The following is a 20,968-nucleotide window of genomic DNA, read 5'->3' on the forward strand; positions in this document are numbered from 1 at the left end:
AGGCCTATTCAATAGAAGGCGTGGGGTGCATTCTGATCAATAGCAAAGGACGTCTTTCATGGTCTCTGAGGGCTGAAGAGAATTTTATTTCCTGACAGCTAGTTTAGGCACTGGCAAAAAGTATACGTGCAGTGCACTTGTCAAATGGTCAGCTTTGAGCTAGTGTAGGAATCTGCAGCCAGTGGGATATTGAGGAGACAAAATGCTTGTCCAGAAGCAGAATCTTCTGTCTCACCTGGGTAAACACCTACCAGCATTTTTTTCTCAGCTTTGTGCCTCTTTTTGCCAAACCATACAAATATTTCATTAAAATAATACTGCTCCATATTAATTTTGGTTTAATTGCTGAATTGTATAAATAAAAAGACAATTTAATATGTTCAGTTTCTTTCTGAGTGTACAACGTTGCATTAGACTCAGCTTGAAAGGGTAAGTGGCCATTGGCATTAGGTAAAATGATGACATGAGCCATTCTGAAGTTATGCCAAGGCACTGGAAAATAGTTAGAACTTGTGCTGATGCTCTAATAAATAAACTGTAGTCTTGTAAGTGGAGTATGTGCTTTCTTCCCACAAACCGATGAGTATTCTCTGCTTTCAAACCACTGACGTTACCTAATGCTCATGATTTGTCCCATACACTCATCATGTGCTAAAGGTGGAAAGTGAGCTAGAAAGATCAGAGCATTTGGGAATTTAAATGTCTGGATTTTGGTTTCAGTTGCACATCAGACTTCTACAATAACCTTGTCATCAAAACCCATCCTTCAGTAGCACACCATGAATGTTAAACATCAACATCGTGTGGGGAAATGCTTTAAGGGTTCGCATGAAATGTACCAAGCGTCCTACAGACTGATAGCTATTTATTTTTACTTGTGTTACTGTCCTGAATGTTACAGAAGTGGTTTGCCTAGATGATGTTGTAGAGGCATGTGAATCTGGTTTTTGTTACGGTAAAGCTAGGTCATATTACCCCAGAAAGCAGCAGCTTCTGGACAAATACTAGTGACCTTCTGATGTGAGCTGTGCCATAAGGAGCTGTTTAGTATTTTGGTGATTGGTCTTTCCTTCCTTCCTTGGTTTTTCAATTTAATGTTCTAGTTCTATTGTAGACCTACAGTTGTGTGTTGAGGGTATTGTGTGTTTTACAGTGTCTGCGTATCCACTGGGGACACTACGTGTGATGGTCTGAAGCAGTGAAAGGGATGAGACATTAACTGCCTAGGCTTCTCATTAAGACTTGCTCTGTGGTATACTGCTATTGCTGCAGTTCCTGATGAAGAGTCCCTTTCCAGCAAACTGGTAGGCCCCCTTCAGACACTGGAAGGCTGCTATGAGGTCTCCACACAACTTCCCTTCTCCAGGCTGAACAGCCTCAACTTTCTCAGCCTGTATGACATGGCCTGAAATTCAGGGTTTGCTAAAGGAATTGCAGCTCTGAAGACTGTCCTTAGAGCAGATCCCTTGAGACCAAGTACTTCAGATCTCAACCAGTATTGCCAGGGACATTTTTTTCATCTCTAAAATGTCAAGTCTTGATGTTAATGGGAAAGCGGGGACCAAACCTCGCTAACGGTAGTGGTGATACTCTGGCCTTGTGAGCACTTGAGTGAAGTCTCTAGATCTTGAATGTTTGCTGTAGAACAGCAGGGAGTTTTTTTCCTTGCAGCTGTATTGGATTCTGTAACTTGAGCCGTCATAACTGAAGGGCAATAAATGACTAATGTTTGCCTGCAAAATGTCTGTAACTTTGGTCCTGTTTCAGACAAAATCAGACCTTGAACAAGGGGAAGCACAGTTGGTGATAGCAGTAGTGCTAAGAGTAGGTGACAGTGGCTGTCTTTTGATAGGAAAGTGCTCTTGCGGTCGGCAGTAGACTGCTGAAACTCACAGCCACTGCATCTGCACCAAAGCGCATTCACCTGTGCAGCATCCACCATGATACTGCATCCTGAGTGCATGTCACTGCATTCTGGTTCATGTTGAGATGAAAGCTAAGTGCGTGCCATCATCATCCTTCTTCCCCTTCATCTCCCCACCCCAGCACATGCCTTCTTTTACAAAGAAGGAGAGCAGAGCAAGACTGCGCCTTGTGATGTAGCCTAGATTTCACTTCAGGTCCACACAGCAAGCTTTGACACAGGTTTTGTTTCCTAATGCAGGCACGCTGAAGCTTTACGTGTGTGTGGGTTTGTAATAAACTTTGTCAGGGCTTGGATTTTGTTGCCAGATATATGCCTGTAGAGGGCTATACTGACAGGCTGATTTCTTCAGTTACAGGAAAATGCAGGGAAATGCTTCATTTTGGTAATACAGACAACACTGTGTTTAATACCACTTATGTTAATCAGATGTAGAAACAAGTACTTGTTGTTCATCTTGTTTGTGTGTGTATTTTGATTATTTGTGTATCTCTTGCTTCCCAGGAGACAAAGATGGCAGCAAAGTGACTACAGTAGTGGCAACTCCTGGACAAGGTCCGGACCGACCACAAGAAGTTAGCTACACAGACACCAAGGTTATCGGAAATGGATCTTTTGGTGTTGTGTATCAAGCCAAACTCTGTGATTCAGGAGAGCTTGTGGCCATTAAGAAAGTCCTGCAGGATAAAAGATTTAAGGTGAGCCTAGCATAAGTTCATAATGTTTTTATGAATGTTATCTCATTTTCTATGTCTTTCATGGCAGTGTTTTTAATTTTACTTTTTAATTTATTTTCATGGAGCTCATGAATGCAGGTAAAAAATTCAAGAACTAAAGATTAATTAGGTGGTTTATGATAAAGGGATATAGTTTAACTTGAAAATCAGTGAGTCACTGTTGTTCCAATTATGTGGAGTAGTGCAAAACAGGAAGTCAAACATCCTGATTTGATGTGCTGTTTCCAGGTCGTACACTAGATTTTTCATACAGCGAGCGACGGAAACAAGAGAAAGGCTTGTCTTATGCTTACTTCTTTCTAGCATAGACTCTTCTCCAGTCATTAGTAATTAAGCTGCTGGAAGAAACAGAAGCCTTTAGACTCTGTTCTTGATTGTCTCACATACAGGTGGAAGACTGTATTTGAGCAGATCGGGAAGTCCTCAGGCTAAGCAAGAGGATAGCAAATACTGAGCTCAGGGCAGCTTGGATTGAAGGCAAATTACTTCCCTTCGTTACCTCATTTATAAATGTGATCTGTTGTGGTGGTTTTACTAGATCTAACTTCTTCCTTCTGAAAAAGTAGCCCTCCAAAAAACTGTATTTTTTTCTAGTTGTGTTTAAACCAAATAAAAGTCAAGGACCATCAGCAGCCTCACCGCTGCTGTTAGTCTTGTGCTTGGTACTTGGTGTGCTTGACTGCTTCCCTTGTAGTCAGGTGGCCTGCAGATAAACTTGGGCAAGCAGTGAATGATACCAAAAGTACTGTTTTTAGTGTCTGAAATCAGTGGTGTGGGTTTTCGGATCTGAAGGCCACAGCCTTCATGACTATAAAAGTATAAAGATAATTAATAGAGAAAGTGCCACAGATAATCTTCTTGGCATGGTCTTGATATTTAAACTTCCCAGCTTAGAAATAAGAAGTTGAAACATATTTAAGAAAATCAGTGATTTGAAACTCCTTTTTTGCAATTTGATACTGAGGTTTAGAAATCCTGAAGACTGTTGGATTACATTTTATAATCTCCTCAGTTCTCTCCTTTTTTCTCTTAAGACTTCACAGCTAGCTTTACTGCTTATGTTTTAAATTCACGTCCTGTTTTTGGAGCAAAACCATTCTTTTGAAGTGTTCTAAAGGAACTGGTTTATGCCTTTTCCTGAGTCTTGAAATTAGTGCTGTCATCACCATAGGCATACCACAGATGCATTAGATGAAGAATGAAAGAGGAGAGAGATGTTAAAATGAATCTAATCATACAGCATTATTTAACTTCTAATTGAGAAAGGTGTGTAAAGTTCTTACATTGTTCTTGCATCTGGGTTATTTCTGGACTGTATTATGTGTGGAAGGCAATTAGTACCGGGGAAACATGCTATGTGATGTAAGAGTGGGTTATTTTAAAAGAATGGAAGAGGCAATGGCATAATAGAAGCTTTAAAATTAGCCATGCTTTAAAGACCATTTTGATCTCTTCTCATTGTGCGGTTTTAGGGGGGAGGCAAGGACATTTCCTTTAGCATGTCATGCTTGGTTGATGTTGGCTAGTGCTTTGGACCAAAATCTTTGATATCTAGTCTCGTGAATGAGGTGTGTAGGGTATCAAAATGAAAACATGGTTGAACATTTTAGTTTCTGCCCATCAGATACTAATAGTTTGTGACATCTCATTTTTTATTGTTTTGTTTTCCCCCAGTAAATCTGTATTGGGCATCTACAACACAGTGTAGGGCTTTGGTTTTGTGGCAGTAGTTGATTCAGAGGCATTTGGTTATACCTTTATTTTGGAGGGTGATTTCAAAAACCATAGTATCTTGGAATATTACCCCTCTTTTTGTTTAAGGAAAAATACTAAACTAAAAAGCTAAGTAGGATGTTTCAAGTTTGGACTCTGAACTAGTTGCCTGTGTAGGATGATATAAGCTGAAAATATCCAGTAACTGGATGGAGGCTTTTATAGCCCTAAACTAGGTGGAATTAATGGCGAGTGCACATGTAGATTAAAGATAGATAGCATGAATTTAATACTTTTAAATATAACTATACTTTTTCTAAATTCCTAATTTGCACAGATGTGCAGAACTACCCAAGTTACGCATTTCGGTTTTATGGTCTTATCCCAAACTTGTATCCCAACCGTGCAACATCCTCTACCTTTGCGCTCAGCTCCCTAGTTTTTGACATCATTCATCAGTTTAGTCCTGCCTTTCTTTTCACATTCTGATCTGGAAGTGTATGTTCTGTTGGCAGGAAGTGTAAATTCCTCCAGCCTGGATGAAAGTCTCTGCCTGGATAGGTTTGGAAGAGACGTGTCTTACATCAGGAATAGCATACAATTACTTCAGGATATGCTACTCATTGGTTGTAAATGCTGGACCAGATACTATGCCAGTTAAAGGGGGAACTCTGAATGTCTCTTGGCTGTACATTTTGATTGCAGCATAGGAGCAGACCAGTTCCTCTTCTCACAGAGCTGAGCTGTGGTATACAACTCAGCTGGGTTGTTGTCACCCCAGCATGGCTGTGTAAGTCTGGATCCAAGTCCTGGTGAGTAAAGTTCCTTCAGAAATCTGCCACTTAACTTCTCAAAATGTACATCCCTGCTTTGGCAATGGTGAGGAATACCCTCGTGTAGACAGCCCAGGATGGCGGATAGCTTGTTTGATTTAAATCAAGGTAATCAGCCTTGGAGGTGAGAGAGGGAGTACTGTAAAAATACCTGTCCTCACTGTGCTCCCAGTGATGGGGAAGCAGGAAGAGAAAAGTAATGCATGGATCATCAACAGAACATTCAACTGTATGCTTCAAGATGGTGCCTGCTTATCTCTATATCCTGACGGATTTATCTTAGCACATACAGTATAATTCCTTTGCGATTTAGGTCTTAAAAATAATAAAATTATAAAAAAGAAGCTTTTAAAAAAGCCAGCAGGTAGCCTCGACACTGCAAGAGCATGATTCAGAGGCTACAGGAGGGCCCAAGAGAGTGTAACTTAGGGGCTCGTTCTGCATTTTGTGAATGTGAATGAGTTTATTGTAAACATCTGGAAAATGCATGACAGTTGCCAGTTTTTAGATCTCTGACAGGAAGTTGAGATACTTTAATCCAGGTTTAAAACTAGCTTGAAAGCTGGAATTGCCAGAGGAAGGTTGTCTTTGTTTTCCTTTTTCATTACTATGCCAGGTTTCTCAGCACTGAAGTGGAAGCAGCATTGGACTGTGTCAGAATGAAGTGACTGTGTATCTTTGCTGAAGAGTTGAATACTACCATTTTTCTGATGGTAAAGATAGTCTGCAATGCTCCTAAGTCTTTCTACTACTTTGTTGCAGTTCAGTGGCTTTTCAGCTTGGCAGTGCAGTTCCTGCATGCTTGGTTTTAAACGGGGTCTCTGAAGTATTCTGGGGTTTAAGTGAGTATTGTCTAGAGTTCAGTGTAACCTTAGAGCAGTAGTGTTGGAGCACTAGGGATAGAGACAAATGGCTGAAGGGGGTAAATAACTTCTTTTTATAGACTTCTTAATTTTGGTCTGTGGTTCCCCTGCTTCCGTTAAACTAGATCTCTGTATTAAGTGTGAAGAGTTTAAATAATGTGGTTTTGGAAACTTACGTGATACGTAAGTGGGTAGCTCACAAACTACATGCTGTTTATTGTTCATCCATCAGACCATTGAATTTTTCTCCAGTCACTATGGAACATTGTACTTTCTTTGGGCTTTTATTTTCTGTTCTGGTTTTGGTTCTTTTTTTTTTTTTCCCAGTTAAAAGTTTAACAAGAGTAAGAGAGAGCTGTTTCTCTTTGAAAAAAAGGTATAAGAGAGCTCCTCACAAGCTTTTGGACCAAAATCTCTCAAATGGCAAAATTCCCTAAAGACTCTGTCTCAGCTTTCACAGATTTTTACCATTTCCGCATCCCACAGATGCGTACGAATAGGTCCTCATAAAAAGCATTGATAAAGATAGGTGCAGTTAAATTATTGATTTATAAGATTTCAGTTATTTTCATCCATGTGTCTGTCAGCCTAATTGTGATGCTTGAAGAGAAAACACTGGTAGCATAGATTTTCTTCTACTGCTTTTGTTGCCATGTTCTTTGGGATATTCTTCAGAGTAAGAGTCAGTCATGTTGCTGTCTAATTCTGGAAGAAGTAATAAGCAAGCAGATATGTTAGCATAAGTAGGAAAGTCTTAGCCTAGTTTTTGTTATTTCTGTCATTCTTAAGAAATCCCATTGCAATGAATGTGTGAATTGCTAGAAAAATGTCTCGGCTCACTGGGAATAAGGACTTAAATCCTTCGTATCTGAATTGCAGTACTTGATGTTTCTGCTTTAGCACTAGAGTAGAAATGAAGAAGAGAGTTCGTCTAAATGATGAAGAGAGTTCTTCATAATCGTGCATCTTTTCAGACAACCTAGAGCGGGTATTAACATTTCTTGTTAATGGCTCACATAGACACGAAGTGTGCAGCAGGGGAAAGCCAAATTCTGTTACAACAACAATTCATGCTGTCCAGTGTGTCAGATCATTCAGCGATGCAACTGTTTGTGCCTGTGGCTTAGTTGCCAGAATTATTTAAATAGGCAGAGCTTCTGGAGTGAGAGGATGTCAAACTACGGCCCTGATGGTCATAAACGTGATAAAGCTGAGGCCACCAAATAATAGGCAGTGCTCTTTCCTGTTTTTATCTATGGGAGGAATTTATGCTGTGACCAATTGCATGATTTTTATTTTTTTTTTTAATATATGAAATCTCAGTGTTAATCTGAGCCTTAAAGCCTGAAAACCCAAGAGGGTGGAAAAACAAGTCTCTGTTGAGGTTCTGGTTTCTATTTGCTGGGTACGTGTACTTTTATGAACTGTTTGAAATGCTTCTGAAAGAGGAATAGCTTTCCCTTTCCTATGGTTTCTGCCTCAAATATATGAAGCTGCTAAGTACAAAAATACACTTTTTCAAAGTAATCTCTATCCATTGTTTTGTTAATTACAGCAACTTGGATTGTAGCAGGTCTCATGAAAAATAGAAGTCCAGAAGAAGGAATTCTCATTGAAAAATGAGTAGGTGATTAGGTTCTTCCATTAATTTCTGAATTCAAGAGACCTTTCTGTTTAAAGGAGTCAACCATTTAAAACCAATGCATTTTTAATAGGTTGTGTGTCTGCTTTTGGTGGAATGTGCCATTCTGTAAACATGCACGTGCAAAAAGCATGAACCTGTTGACTAACGAGATCCATATCATCTGCTCTCAGAATCTCAGCAGTTAACAGACCACTGAGAGTCCGACTTCAAATCATGTTTAATTAGTTCCACTCTTGGCTGACCTTGGCTTATTTCTTGGCTTTTGGTTATCCTTGGCCATTGAAGGTACAGCAGGTATTAACATTGTATTGAAAGAAGGCTGCATTTTCAGAGGGCTTCAGTCTGCTAAGGTCACCATTGGTGTAGCTGATCTGTTTTGAGGAGGGATATACCTTGTAACCTGATGGAAATAAGAGGGGTGTTTTTTAATCTGTAAGATTGGGCTGTAGTCAGTCATGTCTGTAGACTGACAAACAGGAGTTTGACACCCAGCCTCTTCATACATGTTGGGGAACCTGGTTGGAAGACTTTAAGGGGAAAAAGTATTGCTGTCTCTTCAGTGTAGGTTTGGTCTCCCTTCACCATGTTCAGACAGGGTGCAAGAAGCATTTTGCCTTTTAATGTTTTAGCAAGTCAATCTTCCAGTCTCCTGTTCCTGTGTATTGTAGCTTTGCCCATGAGGATGTTAAATGTATAGCTTAAGAGAAGCTGTAGTTATTGCTGAAAACTGAGATACCACATAGAAATTGTGACCTCTGTGTGTGCCTGAGTTGTAGACTCTTTCAGTCACAGAGTATGTGAGTGAAATACTTTACCCATTATCACTGAGGTTTAGAACGAGCACCATCTTCATCTCAAGTCGGTGTTTAAGTCTTGAATACAATGTAGAGCTTAGACCTGTGCTCCAGTGTATTCATAATCATCTTTCTTTGTGACCTGGCCATCTGCACAGATTTTCACTGAACTAAGAACTGCACTTTCTTTGTTAATTTAACCTGTGTGTTTGTTAGCTGAGCACCCTCATATCTCCATCTAAGGATCGCTGAATATTCAAACACTGATCTGTAAGACCTTCTCCCAAAAGAAGGTCTGGTTTTATTTACCCTGTCCTTATTTTTTTAGCCTATCTCAGTTGAGTTGGAAGCACCCATGGGATAAAAAGTCACAAAGGAAAGACATAGTGATGAGAAATAATATTTAAGGTCTTTCTTTTAAGTCTTTGAAGAGTTGCACACCTTCTTTGAAGATCTGAGGAATAGTGAATCACTGTTCATAAGACCATTATGGAGGTAGTAGTCTTAAAAGGATGCCTAAATTATATTGTTAAATGGTTAGAAAGCACCCAGAACAACAGATCTGTCTTCTGACGGGCAGTTGGCCTGGGGGAAGACGAGGAAGTCCTCCTCATCTGCAGACGTGGCTGCGTTTGTGTGTAGAAATGTGTTCCGTATGTTGTCATGTGGAAACCCACATCTTAGTAGGGGAATACCTGCCATAAGAATGTGTCCCTTGAAAAGGGAGGAATAAAAAGAGCCCTTGAGGGCTTTTTTTTTGTGCTGCCCCATGGATGCTGGCATGAGGAGTTTGTGTGGATACATGCTACAGTTCAAGTTTAGATTTTGAGCTGTTCTATTTCTACAAGTTCTTCTGGACTAGGGCCAAAGCTAGGATTTTAAAACAAGATAGCTGTTTGTGGTCAGTTTTCTATTTGCATCCACTTCTAGTGTATAACTTGAGACTGTGAATTTACTGACCAACAGAAAGAACCTTAAGGTATATTAAATTTATAAAAAGCCTTTTGCTCCACTGGTCCACATAATTCATATAGCTGCTCTGTTAATGCTTTGGTTTATTTCCTGTTGTCTTTCACATCTGCTGAAGGAAGTGAGTTCATATGTCTGATGTCTGATGTTCATGAAATACATATTTATGTATATTCCATGAAATACATGTTCTATATATATGTTCCTAAATTAAGCTGGAGAATGCTTTGAGTTAGAGAGGTTAAAAAAGAGTAACATTGTAGGGATGCTGTTCTGAAATAACGATATTCAGAGTGAAGATTACAGTTCAAAAGAATTCCAAACCTATTCAGGTATGGAAATGCGTACTTTAAAGCACATAAATAGCTGTCCATCAGACACATACCATCAGTATACTGTAGCTGTGTGAGTATAGTTGAAGCTGCTGCAGAATTCCTTCCTGATCCTAGTCAAATTAAGTTCCATTTTTAAACACACTTTCCTTTGACTTTTAAACTTTGCTGCTTATGTGCCTGAGAAGGACCTGCGTAGAAAAGCAGTAATCCTGTGTGCAATCAGGATAACCTCTTTACCGTTCACATTTGTGAATCAAGGTTTTACTTTCTCGTCACACCTTCTGCTTAGAGGGAGCCTCCTTTATGGCACATACGAGTCTGTGTACCTGAGGGGAAGGCTGACCTTAACAGTCTTCATTTTTGGGGTGTCATGCTGGTGGTCAAAGACAGTTGTGAAAAGCATGGACATGGTGCTTTATGGAAAAAAGATCTGTGATAGCCTTTCTGGAGCATTGCCATGAAGACTAAACACACACTGCTGTGTGAGCTCATACATCAGTACTAACCTAGGTTTATTTTTTCATCTTGCATTTCTAGCTAAGATGAACATGCATCTAATGCCCCTGAGAGCGAGCCTTGGGTACTAAAGGGGATGTTGGGTGGAAATGATGTCCCAGTGGGAACCTTCTACACCTGTCTCTCTCAGCTAGGGAGAAAAGTGTTGTGTAGGGTATAAACAGAACATTAGCTGATACTTGTTTAGATGAAAATGGTGCTTTTGAGAGCACTTGGATGCTTGGTTCATGCAGTTACTTTAAGGCTTTTTGTTGTGCCATTGTGTATTCTCTTTTAGAAGTCCCACAGCAGGAGATTGTCTGGCTACAGAAGATTTAGCATAAACACTCCTTATATCCAGCAACATTATGTACCTGTGGCTCCCACTTGCTTACTTCATTCTTACTTGGTTGAATTATCTTTGGCGCAGTGTGCATATCTTGGAGCGTGATTGGATTCGATTGTCAAATAATTCAGCTTCAGTGTTTTGCTATTAAACACAGATCTGTGTTCTCAAAATACTGGGCTTCTACATGAGGTAGTGGCAAACTGTCCTTTTGAAGTCAGTATTTGGGTTTTTTGCAAATACTCTGCTGTGGTAACTATGCATTTGAGGGGAAAGAATGGTTAAATGATGAAGTGCAAGGCATAGGAAGGACAGAAGAGATCCACCTGCTGCTTGGCAGAGGCTTCCTAAAACAATGAGAGGGGACAGATCTTGTTGTTCCAGTGTCAGGAAGACATTGTTCTGTGCCGTTCAGGACTGGCTTGTAGTCAGCCCTTTGTTTAAAACCTAGTCCATGAGTTGCTTTTCTTATTCCTGGTTCCTTCTTGAAGAGAATAACTCAAATTCATTAAACGAAATGAGGGAGGTTTAAGGAAATGTGGAAATGGGAATAATTCTGGATCGCTGCTTTGGTGTCTTGAGTAGACCTTGCATTTTTGAGCCAACCAGCATGTTCCTTCTGGAAGTTCTCAAATCTGTGAGAGCTGTATCGTTGATGAGTGTTTTCTTTGCTGCTAAGGGCAGTATGCACTGCCCATTGCTGCTTTAAAAAGTAGTACCACGACTAGGTAAGTAATAATAGGGACGCAGTAAAAGGAAGCCACTTTAAATGTTTTGTGAGGCATCTGTATGGCGGAGAGAGGCACTTGAGACTGTTGGGCATATTCTAGAATTAGCAACACTGCTGTTTTTTCCTGTGACTTGGATGCTTCCTAGTCCCTGGGATAACTGAGGAGGCGAGATGTGAGTGACCAACACAATTATTTTTAGCCTACACATTACAAGGAATTGCTTTTCTGCTACTTTACATTGCATGTTTTTGAGAAGAGCTTGTTTTGGCTTCATGTCACACTTCGGTTTTTCCCTCACATTTTGTCTGTGTTATGCAGTGAAATTTGGCATATGGTGCCCAAGACTAAATTTAAAGGATGATGGAGACAGATTTTGTTGGATGACCTAGACTGCTGCATAATCTACTGCAGGAATTAAAACACAACCTGATTTTCTCCGACTGGCTTTGTAAGAGTTCTGTTGTGCAGTAACCCAAAATAAGAAAGACTTTCGGAAGGGCAATGAGAAACTTACTCCATTGAGGGGAAAATTCCAGTTACAGCGCTTAATGTTTAGGTACTGTGTTAATACTTGTTTTAAAATACAAGGAGTGATGTCAATAAAGAGGTTGTCATGCTTTTGCACTGTTTTTTGGGGAGGAGCAAGGAAGGGACCCGCTCCAGGGTGAAGTGTGAGCTGTGGTGTTTGTTGTCTTTTTGAGTATGTGTTAGAATGCAGTCTGCTCTCTTCAGGATGGGCTTTTGTTTATGTATAGAGAGCTCGGATCAGTAATCAAGGCTCCTATGAGTAATCATGATGCAAATACCCAGGCTATATACACCTATATTTTGAAGTTCTTCTAAAATTTGAAGCCAGGTCTAATTGTTACAGGCCCAGCAGAGGTGCTCATTTCACCTCTGCATTTGTGATGTTCCTTTGAAAGCCCAGCCACCGTGATTAGACTGCTTCGGCCTGAGCTAACTAATGAAAATACAAACATCCAGCGTGAATCATAGTAACAATGCATATGTAAAAGAACAGCTGAATCTAATTTTAGTTTTTAATTCAAAAGGTACTCTGTCACGGAGACTTAGAGTACATTTTTCCTCCTTGTCTCCCCTCCTGAAGTTCATCAGTGAGGCTGAAGGCAGAATATCTGACTCAAAGTCTTGTAAAGATTCACCCGCTTCTGTTTCTTCATTTGAAGATTTGTCCAAGGATCTGCTTATCAGGCTGAGTTTTCAGGCCCTTGCACATGCATCTCTAGTTTCATATCACCAGACACGTAAAGGTTGTACCTAGGTTTTGGGCTTGAAAACAGGTATCTCATTTATACCAGGTAAGCGTAACAGTGAAAGTATGTTGGTTGAATAAGAGTGAAATCATTTGTTGTGGGCTACTTGGTCCCTGAAATGGGACAGAAATACCTGGGTGCTGAGGTGGGACTTGCATACCCCTTCCTGAGCTTCCATGCTGTCCACCAGTTGCATTGCACTCACTGCAAGTGTACAGAAGAGGATTCTGCCCCGCCAAAGTAAAAGTTTATAGTGGATGGTTGCATTGCCTGGGTGAACCCAATAAGGCACCTCAGTGGAAAAGCTTGGTTTTAATGGTAAGTAATAGAGGAAGCTTTAAAAAGATGTGCTGCTGACTAACATGGGAATCAGTAAGTGTGCAGGTGTGGAAATGAGCACTTTGGAGTTTGCTGCTCTAAAATACAGTGCATGGGCTAGGGAATGTTAGAAAGATTCAATTCAATGCCTTACATGGGTGCATTTGCTTTGCTTCTGACGTTGAGCAACTGTGTGAGCACGTTTAAGATGAAGTCTGACAGAAGTTAATGGGGTGCAGAGCAGGAGACCATAGGAGAGCTCAGAATTTCTGAAGAATTCCTAAAAATGAGGATAAATACTCGACTGTTTCTCTTTGTCGTGCCCTTCTGAATGTACTTTATAAATAGTAAGGAGTTCTGAGTTTTAAAATTAGAAGGTGCTAAGAGCTGGTAATTTTTAGTTGAGGCAATGATCTTAGAAACTTGGTCCTTTGGTTTTGGTTCTGTTTTTTTTAAGTTGTGTTCTATTCCTTTTAGGTTATAGCCTTCTGTTAGTGCAGCATCACAGTAGCCTGTACTAGAACTGCCTGTCCGTGAGACCTGGGGCTTCCTTGATTAAACTGGGGTTATTAATTCTGCCCATTTGTCGTTTAGATACCTGCAAAAGCAGCAGCATGAAATACAAAATAGAAATGCTCCTTCCCGCAGTGTGCTGGAAACCACAGTAGGGGGTTGGAGTCAGTGTTTGAAGAGTAAGAGCAAATAGTCAAGAACTTGGTACAATGCTGCTTTTTTTTTTTTCTGAAAAGTCAACATAACTTAGGAAAGGGCAAAAAAGGACATGGTTTACAGATAATAGAATAGATTTCCTGATAGGCAATGACTCTGCTTCTTTAGCTGTGCATAAGAGGCATAAAGGTTATCTACTTTAACACAGGGCTAACAAAGCTAGTAGGACAAGAAAGTAGCATGAGACATAGGAAAATTAGGGCACGTTGAGGGTTGCCTGGAGTGTTGGAGGCATAACAGAGTCAGTGTACTCATCAAACAATTTCTGTGGCAGCACGAAGGCCATCAATTAGCAGGAAGGATAAACAGTGCAAGGACTCTTGTTTGGAGCTAACCTGATGAGTATCTCTTGGAAAGGGTCCATCTTGCTAGTAGGAACAGGCTGTACCCAGTATCAATGCACAGCGCTGTGTGCAGGTGGTAGTAGAAAGTCCCTTCCTGATGGAGCGCTAAGCTGTGGCATCCTGTCCTACTGGCTTGTCTGCATGGATCTGCTTGTGGGTGATGACTCTGTCGGTGACTTCTTGAGTAGGTTATGGGCTTTAGAAGGTAACTAAAATCAGCTGAGTCCCTTTTGAATTCAGCTGTCCAACTGAACACTATTGGAAGTTTTAACTGATTAACCTTTAAAACTCACTTGAATTAAATCTTCGTGAATGTAGGTACATGTAGCTCAAGATGGGGTGGCTCTGTGTTAACCTTGTGTAGGGTAAAAATTGGAATGTGTAGGGAGTGATACTGTCTTGCTTACGTAATACCAAGTTCTCAGTGGGAAGTAACTCTTCATTATTTCATGCTGCTGGGATTTTGAATCAAAAGGATCTTGGAACCGTTTTGCATAGAGTTTGATTTCAGTGAATGTGGAAAAGCATTGTGCACTGGTCAAGAGTAGGGCAAGGAAAGGAATTCAACTTGGAAGGCACAGTTCTGTTGAAATAAGAGGCATCTGATAGCATTTCTTTGCATTTTCAGCGAGAATGTTGCTGCTTAATGCTTCTGTCAGGAGGGTCTATCCTGGAAAGTTCCTGCTAAAGTCTAGATCTGCTCTGGCTACAGAGAGCAGTATTGCAAACCTTGCTCTTGTGACTGTTGGTGTGCAGAGACTAACTCTGGGTAGTTAGATGAAGCTGCTGGCATTCAGTCCTCGGTCCCCACTTCTAAAATACACAGTTACGGATAGTCCATGAAATAAAACCTTAAAAGGGATATTGAGACCAGTAATGTTTCCATTGGCTTGCAGTCATTTGAGAGGACAACTTTGTAATTCTTTTCAATGTGAAGAGGAAAAGTTCAGAATTGTGTTTTGAAGTGTTCAGGAGGAATACACAAAAAACATTGTGGAGCAAGTTTAGTTTTTCTAGCTCATAAAACTGGTAATGGCAAGCATTCTGTAGGGAAACGGGTAGTATTTATTTAAGCTTGCTCTTTTTGTTTGGTTGGTGTTTTTTTCTAGCACAGGAAAAATTTCAGCTTCTTTGAATCCATCTTGATTCACACGTGCTTTGACCCCACTGAGTTTGCCTTCCTGTGCAATTATCTATTATCTCTTGTCTCTGGACTAAAGCTGAGTTGAGGAAGAGAACATAATGGTAGATGATCTTGTGCAGGTTCCATCACTTCACCTGAGTAGGTGTATTAGGCTGCTTTTGAAGGCACCTGTTTTTAGGGAAGTGCTGGAACTTGTGAGCATCCTCTTTGGTGCTGTAGTTCTTAGGAAAGCTGCACAGTGTTTTCTATACCCAGTGAAGACTTGCCAGTAGATGGGTAACTCATGGGAGGTGCTGCTTCAAATTGAATTCATTGCCTTTGCTATTTCTTATGGGAGTATTAAATAACACCTAATCCCTACTTTTAAGAGGTGCTGCAGAACAAGATAGGCCCTAGCTTCTAGTCCAGTGAAAGAGGAACTATGATAAAGGTGAGAGGTAAGTCTTGTTTTCTTCAAGGGGTCATAAACTAAGTTTTGCTGTTACTGTTCTAAATGTTAAGGCTTTTCTGTGGTTATGACATATGTTTCTCCAAAAAAACTAAGCAAATTATGGGAAGAGATAGGATTTGCTAGTTTTCCTGCCCTTCAGTATCAGGGCAGGAGGAAAAATGCATCAACCAGAGAATTTAAGTCTTGAGGACAAAAGCTCTAGCATAGAGATACACTATTGTATTTGAGTCTGAAAACTGTGATTATCTTGGCTGCTTTAGGTAGCAGTAGGTTGGTGGTTTAAAAAGTCTATATTTAGTCTTTCAGGCCGTCCTCTTTGTGAATAAATTTTGTCAAAGGTATACCTTACCATTGCAATGACAGCAAAGGCTTCCCTGTGGGGTGAGTCACTGTTCCTCCCTTGCAGACCATTGTGATCTTGAAGGTGGTATAATGGTCTTTAGAAGGTTTTTGATATCACTGGAAGCTACCAAGTATTCAAGAGATACTTCATAATTTTTTCATGGACTTAGTGAGGGCCTTTCAGAAGCTTAATAGGGGGGGACCGAAGGGCCTAGCGTTTTTGGCAGCTGGATGTCACCAGCTCTGATGTTCGTTGTACCTCAGAATATATTCAGCTGTTTGAACACAGAGCAGAAATGCTGAACAGCCTCTTCCTTCTAGTCAGAAATGCACATTTTTCTACCGGATTGTGCATAGTTTGAATTCAGTGCAAATAAAATTTCATGCTCAGTGGAGGACAAATGGAGCAGCTGATGAGAAATAGGCTAGCATGCAGAGAGCTCTTGGCTTGCCTGGACCAGCCACTCTTATCTCACTACTAGCGATGTTTGCAAGATACCTCGGGCCAGGGCAAGTGCCCTGTCTGTCTTGGTTAACTCACGTTCTATCTCCTGATGTGGCTTCTAAAGCGTAGACATAGGGGATGACGGAAGAGGCCGGTTTTGGCTTTTTGACAGGTGTGAACACCAGTGGTCATACTGATCTCTCTCACTTATATTGGATCACTCAGTAGGTCAGAATACCATGTTCCAGATGTAACCTGTTTGTGTGGATTATTCTTTCTGCTAGTGGTAGATTCAAGTCCCTTTTTTTCCACAGTGCAAAGTTATGAAGCGCTATGAGTGAGAAAAGATTGCTCTGCCATTTCTGCAGTTCCTCACCTTATCCACTGCAGAGCTTTCCCCTTTTCTAACAAATGAGGCAAGGATCCTAAAAACAAATCCTGCATTACTGAACTCCACGTTACCCCCACAGTATATTTGTTCTGCATGGTGTATGCACTGGGAGACCTCCTTAAACAATGGAAAATAAGATCGTGTAGTGGAAAGTATGTGGCAAGGTCAGTGAAGGGGTTTGCGATTGGCACTGCTAGTAACAGTGGATGTTTAAATGCAGCTACCTGCATGAAGTACTGCATGTTAAACACAAAGCACGTGTAGTCCATTTAAAAGGTGGTGGGTGATGCAGCAAGCGCTTTCTGCCATCATTTGTGATGGACTGGCACACAGTGTCACAAAGTCACCAAGTCTCATGTTTTACAAATGTACTTCTGAAAACCATTTACAAGTTCAGTAAGAGGTTAAATGTCCATGTCTTCAGCTTCCTAGCTGATGGCTAGGAACTCAGTTTTTTTTGAGCCTTCCTTGGAAGCATCTGGTGATGGCTGTTACTGAATTGTTGGGTGATTTGATGTCAAGATGATTGGGCTGACTGAGTCATCTTTGTTCACTCAGTCCCTTTTTTTCACCAGTTGTCCCTTTCGTTACTTGCTACAGGGTTATGTGCAAATTCTCATTTTATTCTGGAAGTAAGGTAGAAGCCAAGATGCTTGTGAAGCTACCGCTCTCTTATACAGTGGCAGTGACACTACTGCCCGAGTTCCCAGCTGTAACTTCAGCTTTTTGGTTTCCCTTTCCTGAAAACTTGCTGTAGTTGAGCTCAGACATCTGACATGGGGCCAGTGAGTGGATGCTTGAAAGAGCTGAAGAGAGAGGACTTGTGGGCAGCAGCAGATGGGATGGCTTTCGCACTTGCTGCCCCTGCAGCAAAAACTTCAAAGCAGCTGTTGAACCAACACAGTTTGTGACCTAGCATATGTGTTGAACTTGGCTCCTGGTAAGCTCTGTGCTTTGGGTGGCAAGCTTGGTGAATCAAGTGATGTCTGGTGAGTCACTCTGGTGTCCTAGGTGCAGGGACAGCAGCACCCAGGAGAAGTGGAGTGGCAGCTGGGTGTGGAGGGCTACCTCTGCCCTGCGAGTTTAAGGTGCTGCTGTTGATGGATTGGGGCCTGGAGGCTGGCTTTCATTGCAACATATTCCTAAGATGTTGGTTGTGACACTTACCCTGGGGTAGGCTTAAATTCAGAGCTGTCTTATCCCAGTCAGAAAAGGGAGCAACTGAGTCGGTAACATTCCTAGATCTTTGCAGATACCGACAGAAGGACAGGGTGTCATGGGAGTTAGGTAACCCTGCTTTGTATTGGTCCAGCTGGACCTGGTCCTTCGGGAAACCGAGATTGGAAGTCCATGAGGTGGTAATGTAGCCTTTTGAAATGTGGTTAAGGCGTGCCACTTGGAATTCATGGTGCTCACCTGGCACATGAAATAATTTCTCTCTGCTCCTTCCTTTCTTTTAGAGATCCCTATTACTTTTTAGTGTGACTAACTGGTGAATCTGTGCATAGTGCTGTGTCATTGCTTTTAAAATGTGTCATAAAAAAGCACACTTTGCTGTGCAAATAGTTACTAAAACTTACTCTTCTTCTCTGTACTCTTTCTTTTGGGGCAGTTTAGGCTAGAAGTGAATGTAAAGATCTCCTAATCTTTTCATTTCAGTGCTGTGATACCCTTTAGCCTAAGGAAATGATTTCTTGAAAATGGGACAGTGTTTGAGAAGTGCTAGTGCTGACTAAGGAAAAAACCCTCAAGCAAGAAGTCTCATAACCTCTTCTGTCAAACCTGAATACTAAGTCTTCTAGTAGCTTACAGTGGACTTGTACTTTGACAGAGGTGGCTTTCCCTTTCAAGTGTATGGTAGATAGTGATAGCACAAGGGGTAATGGGTTTAAATGGAAACAGGGGAAGCTCAGGTTGAATATAAAAGCAGAAGTTCTTTATTGTGAGGGTGCTGAGGCTCTGGCCCAGGGTGCCCAGAGAAGCTGTGGCGGCCCCATCCCTGGCAGTGTTCAAGGCTGGGTTGGATGGGGCTTAGCGTAACCTGGTCTAGTGGAAGGTGTCCCTGCCCATGCAGGGGGTTGGAACAGAATGATCTTAAGGTCCTTTCCAACCCAAAGCAGTTGATTTTTGTGTCTAGCAAAGGTCAACTGGTGAAATTATTATGCAAATATTGAAAGAATGTGCTGCTGCCTTTTAGTATTAGTTAAATATTAATATAAATATTAAGATACGTATTTAGGGAAGCTTGAATTTATATACATCTATGTATATATAAAACTATGAAGAACGAGTGTTGAAACATTCTTATGTTTGTGTGGCTATCACCTGAAATTTGGTAGGGTATTTACTATTTTACGCTTACTGCAGACCTGAGATTCACATGTGTGGTCTTAAATTGTCACAGTAACTAGTAAATGCTGATATTTGCTTATGAAAAACTTACTAAAGCAGGGGGCAGGGAACCTGCCAGGAATTTGGGGAGAAGGGCTTATTGCGTCTGTGCATAAGGTAAGGAGTGCATTATAACTTAACTGCTGGAGCTGAGCCAATTTCCTTTCCCATTCCCCCACCCCCAGAGGAGGAGCTGCCCAGTCTCTCTCTGAATTCCAGAGGGACTGTTTAACCTTTTAAAAGCTTGGTCATCATAAAGACTTGTACTTCTGGAAGATTGAAATCTGCTTGGCAAACAATCATCTGCAGGCAGTTAATTCCACTTGCCAGTTCCTCTCCCCCTTTGTTCCCTGCTCAGTCTTCACCAGTTCATAAAATCATAGAATCAGCCAAGTTGGAAAAGACCTTTAAGCTCATGAAGCCCAACCTTTACCCCAGCAGTGCCAAGGCCACCACTAACCCATGATACTGAGGGCCTCGTCTCCCCGGTGTGTGAACACTTGCAGGGGCAATGACTGCAGCACTGCCCTGGGCAGCCTGTTCCAATGCCTGAGCACCCTGTGGGGAAGGAATTGTTCCTTGGCTCCAGTCTCAACCTCCCCTGGTGCAGCTTGAGGCCGTTTCGTCTTGTTCTGTCACTTATTATTTGAAGAAGAGGCCGACTCCACCTCACTCCATCCTCCTGTCAGGCAGTTGTAGAGAGCGATCAAGTTCCCCTTGAGCCTTCTCTTCTCCAGACTAAACCCCCCAGGTCCCTCAGCCCTCTCTCATGTCCTTTTAATTTGGATGTTTCCTCTAAGGTCTTGGGGAGTTGGAGATTTTTGTTTGGACTGAAATTAAAGCCCTTGAAGACTTCTAGCATCAGACATCGTCGTGTCATGGAGCAACAGTCCTGAGACAAAGGAATATTAAACATTGGAGACAGCACTTACCTGTTTCCTAAATAAGTAATTATTTTTTTTGGAGGGTAAGGATGAATTATTTTTGTTTTGCAAGTCCTTTGGAATTCGTCTGCATGAAACATCTGCTGCATCATATGTAAGAAGTGAAGGCCAAGAGTAATAAAGCATTTCATTAATGTTTAATAACACAGTGATTAGCAGCCCAGCAAATGTCTTATGCCTGTGGGAGATTGGAACTTATTTGATTAACAAATTAATTGCAACCTGTTCCGGTTGTGATTGCAGGTGTAAGTTTCCATGGATGTTGCAGACTCCCTGAGGACTGATGTTGTAGGTATTGTCATACTTGCTTTCTTCTTCCTAGCTAAAGAGTTAAAAACCTCAAGCACGAGGTCTGCTGTTTCTTTGAAAGGAAAATGATTTTTTTGCTGCAAGAGTTTCTCAACAGAGATCCTCTGTACTACCACTGGAAAAGAATGGCTATTATCTGTGAAGGCATAGGGCTGCCTTTTAGAAAATACTTTGCCTTTCAGTTATTCTCCTTCCTGCACTTTATTTCAGTGTTATAATGGACTTGAACTATCTTTGCATTTCAGACCTAGTTCTGGTTTTCTGACTTTTATGTTGGGTGCACTGTAATTCCTGCTGGATCCTGACTCGCCGCTGGCAGAGCACAGAAGATGCTGTAGAACTGAGCTGTTCGTCAGATCACGATATTTGAAACAATCACTTGAGAATCATAAAGTGATTTTCAGGCTGTGGTCTAGAACTGGCATAATGCTGGAAATCGGTTTGTGTTCCAAGTTTAGTCTTGAGCTTCCTGAGCTGGCAGGAATTTAGAGATGGTATTAT

The 20,968-nt window shown here is 41.2% G+C and overlaps 1 protein-coding gene across 2 annotated transcripts in view; it reads left to right on the forward strand.

The window, feature by feature from the left end:
• The window catches only part of GSK3B (glycogen synthase kinase 3 beta), a 149,436-nt gene that overhangs the window by 51,895 nt on the left and 76,573 nt on the right, over nucleotides 1–20,968 (forward strand). For both annotated transcript variants that reach the window (XM_062618906.1, XM_062618912.1), the window contains exon 2: nucleotides 2,429–2,622. In XM_062618906.1, coding sequence (XP_062474890.1) covers nucleotides 2,429–2,622 — 194 coding nt within the window. The remainder of the gene's footprint in view (nucleotides 1–2,428; nucleotides 2,623–20,968) is intronic.

This window comes from Pezoporus occidentalis, unplaced genomic scaffold (assembly GCF_034315485.1).
Source record: "Pezoporus occidentalis ecotype Australia unplaced genomic scaffold, CSIRO_AGI_Poc_V1 ctg104, whole genome shotgun sequence".
Classification (NCBI taxonomy): Eukaryota; Metazoa; Chordata; class Aves; order Psittaciformes; family Psittacidae; genus Pezoporus; species Pezoporus occidentalis.